Source organism: Bidens hawaiensis, unplaced genomic scaffold (genome assembly GCF_021521415.1).
Source record: "Bidens hawaiensis isolate Kalapana, Puna unplaced genomic scaffold, B.hawaiensis_p1.1 tig00001236_1, whole genome shotgun sequence".
In the NCBI taxonomy this organism is placed as follows: Eukaryota; Viridiplantae; Streptophyta; class Magnoliopsida; order Asterales; family Asteraceae; genus Bidens; species Bidens hawaiensis.
Genome location: NW_027491070.1, coordinates 1,403,960 through 1,409,080, shown reverse-complemented (window position 1 = coordinate 1,409,080; position 5,121 = coordinate 1,403,960). Strand labels below are relative to the sequence as shown.

Below are 5,121 nucleotides of genomic sequence, written 5' to 3'. Positions count from 1 at the left end.
TAAGTGTTCATAATACTTATCAAATTTTATGTTCCAAACATTTTATTTCTATTAAGTTTTGGAATTATGATGGTTTTGGATTTTGTTATAGTTAAATATGGTTGTATGTTGAAATTGACTTAGATTATGTTTTATGAAGGTTTGAATTATGGTGAATATTTTTTTAGACCCGAAACCCCACCTGTTCTACCCGAACAACCCGACCTTATTTGGGTTGATTCTTGGGTCAATTTGCTTTGAGCTCAAACCCGAATAACCCGACCCAAACAACCCGATTCCCGAATAAATAACCCGAAGAAAGCCCGGATGTTGGGTAGTATGTCATAACGGGTCGGGTGGGGTTGGATGAAAGTGTATCCTATAGTGAATGTATTGAACAATTACCATTTTTTTATATTGACGTCAATTTGAGCAGTCGTGTTTTTTGCTACATTTGGTTGCCTGGATCTTGGATAATCGAACACGTAACCACCGTAAATGGTATTCTAGCAGTATTTTCTCCGGAAAATTATGACTTTGATGGAGATGAATATAGTTTGATTCGGGTGATGGAGTATGGTAATTCTAAATCTTGGTCTCCAGTTTTTAAACGGAAAGATGATGTATTTTATGGGATGATAGTTTTCCAACCCATCATTAATGGTGATATACTACTGAGATATATCTAGTCTGTAATACTCGAACAAGTCTTACAAAATGTTTGGAATTTGGACCAGATTGTTCCAAACTTGGCATGGATACGTATGCGGTATGTTGAAAGCCTCGAACTGGTTGACAAAGAACGTGGGACAGCTTGTGGGAAAACAGTATTCTCTTGGACGCAATAAGTTCATCGCGAATGTATGATTTTACTATTTTTCTAGTTTTGTGAAAGTCCTGTTTTAATATAACATGTTTTATATTTTTTAAATATTTTTTTAGATGTGTTTTTTTAATGGTTCAAAAATAGTAGTTCTTAACTTTAAATAATTCTCTTATAATACTCAACCAACCTGGGGTTTGATATATATACAAATCGAAAAGGTGTGATGAAGAATATATAAAACTAGCTTAATATTTTGACATCAATCATAATCGACTTTTTTTCCGCATGTAAATAAACTTTGAATTACAGATTTATCTTTACATAAAACGTCATATCCTAATTTGTGTCAAATTTAATTGTCATAAATATATATATTTTTTTAATGGGGTCTCCATCAACGGAGAAATAAAAAAGACTACCTTTGATATCTCCGACTGAGTCATGATGCTACAGAGGGTAAATAGAGAGGAAAAGGAGATAGTTATGCTAATGATGTGATATAAAGCTACTGATTCTCAAAAGCCATTTTTGCTAAGGCAAGTTAAGAAAACACAAACGTGACACACTCTATACCGGATGCATGGTCATACTAGTCATGGCAAGCAAAAGACGATCTTACGGGATTCTAACACATCAACGCCCTTAATTAGTATGATGTATTATACCGGCATAAAGGTGGTGGTTATTGACAAAGTCAAATAGCTCGTATAGTCGTATGACCATTTTAGTTTGGCATACAACTAGTATGGTGACGTCACATTGTATAAAGGTGGTGGTTATTGACAAAGTCAAACCATTTTAGTTTGTCTCATTTATACATAAATGTTTGTTATATACAAAACCAGCTTTTATCCTTCGTATTATGGTGGTTGTTTTACATTATACGTTTTTAATATTTATATATTGTTTTAGATTTTAATTTTATTTATTGTAAGAAAGTTAATAATATATACTTAGAGTTTGATGATGAAAGTGTTTCACAAATAAATTAGATGCTATAACCCGGTTTAAAAGATATATGGGTTTGGTGAGACCCATGACCCATTTATTTTTTTTACTATAAAGTTGTTTCTTAATTATTGATTATCTTTTAAAAACCTTCATAGCAAAGAACTTTCAAACATTTCGTGGTGGCTTAAGATAATACGAGAATCAACCAGAGAACTTTTAAATATTTCGTTTATATATATTTAAGACGTGAGGTAAATCCGGGAGAATAAAATCGTGCTGCATAGCATGAATAAAGTTATTGAAAATAGTTGGAACTAGTGTTTTTCTCGGCACGTTGTGTTGGGTCAGTCGGTAAAACACGGGCGGTGGTAAAACATAAGCGTTGATACGGTAAGTCGACGTGAATTTGGTCGGTTTCAGTTACGTGTGTTATTATATCGAAACTAAGACAAAAATAAAAAAAAAATTATAAAAATTGGGGTGGACCAATGGCGTGGCGTCGGTCGGTAAAACTTGATCATTTGAAAAACCCGACCGTTATTGATGCCCGACGTTGAGGCGGTTGAGCCTACGTGAATTCAGTCGTTTTCGTCATGTTCGTTACGGTACCGGAACTAAAAAAACAAAAATCAGCATTCAGCCGTTTTCGTTACAGTACTGTAACTAATACAAAACGCAGTGAGCCTACGAGAATTCAGTCAGTTTCTGACGCGCTCGGCGCGAACTGTAACTAAAACAAAATAATAAAAAAAGAACAAAAACAAAATTCACATTCGATAGGTTTTCATTACGTTAATTACGGCCGAAACAAAAACAAAAAAAAACAAAAAAAATAAAGAAAATACTACCAATAGGGTGCCGCAAAGCGGCCCAGTCATAACTTTGCGGCACCAAACTTGTTAGTTATATTACTAACTAGTGATTTACCCGTCGCGTTGCGGCAGGGCGGCTGGTATAACCCCAGCGTTGAAACCCGAATGTTGGTAAAACTCGAGCGTTACAACGGCGAGTCGACACGAATTTAGACATTATCTGGTAGGCTCGTGACCGTTAGTAAACCTAAGCGTTAAAACTCGAAAAATAAATTGGTCAAGTTAACATATAAAAATATTAACATATGAAAAATAAAATATTCGACGTCTATTTGGTCGGTAAACCCGGGCAGTGATAAAAACTCAATTGTTGTCGGTCCCGAGAATTATGGCGGTATCTCAACACAAATTCGGTCGGATTTTGTTAATTTCGTTACGGTACCGAAGCTAAAAAACGGAAAACATATAAAAATTGAGGTGGACTAATTAGGTGGTGTCGTTTAGTAAAATCGGGGCACTGGTAAAACCTGCGCGTTGTGAGTCCTAGACGCCGAGGCTATTAGTCTACGTGAAATCAAAACTCGAGTTTTCGTCACGTTCATTACCGTACCGAAATTAAAACAATGAAAAACCAAAATTGATGTTCGATCGGTTTACATTACGTTCGTTATTGTACCGGAAATCAAAAACAAAATGCGGAGACTAATAAGATAACACCAAGTGGTCCAATCGGCACTTGTCGACACCAAACTCCTAAATTATTATATATAATAATAATATAATTAATACTTCAAAACTCATGTTTATCTTACTTTTATATTTATGCGTCATAAAATACTTAAATATATATTTTGTTGTCAATAAACTCTAGGTAGATTTTTCTTCTTATTATTTTAAGAGGCGATTATCTTTTTAATTTAAAATTTTATTAATACTTTATGTTATTTGGTTTTAAATTAAGAGAGGATTCTTCTTCTATTTCAAATAGGAGTTTCCTAGTTGTAATCGTTTACGGGATCAGTCTATATATATTTATAACATACTCATTAATCTACAACCTAATTAACCATTCATTAATTCTTTTTTGCGTTTTATGAATTAGTTGCATGCAGCACACTATGTCTGGCTATGTCTGTGATGATTTGTTGGTTCAAATCTTCGAAAGGCTCCCACCCAAATCCGTCATCCGGTTTCGATCACTCTCCAAGTACTGGCATTCTCGTCTTCTTAGTCCCGAATTCCTCCACCTTCACCGCCTTAGATGCTCTAAAAACCCTCCAAAAGTCATCATCAGACACATCATTCGTGGTGAAAAACACAAGTACTATAGAGACATCTATACATTACACTCGGGAGACAAGTTGCCGTTAGACCCAGATTCTGGGTTTGTCGGCGTACCCGGAGTTGAATTCCCCTATTATCTATATCCGTTGTGGAGTTCGGTTATTGGTTCTTGTAATGGAATTCTGTGCCTGCACAATAATACAAGTATAACTCTACGGAACTTGTTAGTCAGGCGCAAACTAATCGTCCCACTTCATCCCCCTTTGAAATCAAGTACCTATGGTAGTAGTTTAGTATTAGGATTTGGTTTTGACTCGATCACTGATGATTACAACATTGTGGCTGTAGCTAACAATCGTGGTGCATTTATTTACTCCTTGAAAACAGACTCGTGGAGTGTGATCCCTTCCCCGTCTGCTCGGCTTTCTGTTACTTATAATGTAGAGACAGAGGTGAGTGCATGCTTTTTCAACGGAATATTGCATTGGGTGGGTGAAGGTAATTCAACAGCACACGAGAGCTGGACTAATTTTATATTGACATTCAATTTGAGCAGTCATGTTTTTGGTTGCATTCGGTTGCGTGAATATCGGGATATAGAACAGATAACCACCATAAATGGTTGTCTAGCAGTGGTTTCTCCGGTTTATGACCACTTTGGGGAAGAAAGTTATAGTTGGATCCGGGTGATGAAAGAGTATGGTAATACTGAATCTTGGTCTACACATTTTAAACTGAAAAGGGTTTATAGCCGAGTTTTCCAACCCATCATTAATGGTGATATACTGGCATACTGCAACCATAAAGGGTCAAAAGTTTATAATACTCGAACAAGGCTTAAAAAATGTTTGAAATTTGGACCTGATTGTATCAAAGTTGAGATGGATCCGTATGTTGAAAGCCTTGAATTGGTCGACAAAGAACGCGCGACAACTTGTGGGAAAACTGTATACTCTTGGACAAAATAAGTTCGTCGCGAATGTTTGGTTTTACTATTTTTCTAGTTTTTTTGAAAGTCCGGTATGTTTGGTTGCTAAGTGAAGAAGCTGAATAAATAAGATTTAAACTCTAATGCTACAAAGAAAGATTTAGGACATTAAATAGAATACAAACTCACGATCTCTTACAAAAGTTGTCCATATACGAGTCTTATAGGTCACGCAGTGTATGGATATCATCTACCTTGGTGTCCAAATTTCGTGGCCAAAAAATAGTAGAAGCTGGAAAGCATATGACCTACCTCGCCTACGTCATCACGGAGGATCAGCT

At 35.7% G+C, this 5,121-nt stretch overlaps 1 protein-coding gene across 1 annotated transcript; it reads left to right on the top strand.

The window, feature by feature from the left end:
* The first annotated feature begins 3,686 nt into the window (after positions 1–3,686).
* Positions 3,687–4,820, top strand: LOC143566258 (F-box/kelch-repeat protein At3g06240-like). The gene has a single exon (XM_077053007.1). It carries the CDS (start codon positions 3,687–3,689, stop codon positions 4,818–4,820), a length of 1,134 nt encoding a protein of 377 aa, XP_076909122.1.
* Positions 4,821–5,121: the final 301 nt, after the last annotated feature.

Coding starts and splice junctions, on each gene's coding strand:
- LOC143566258 (XM_077053007.1), top strand. CDS start 3,687: ATGTCTGGCTATGTCTGTGATGATTTGTTGGTTCAAATCTTCGAAAGG.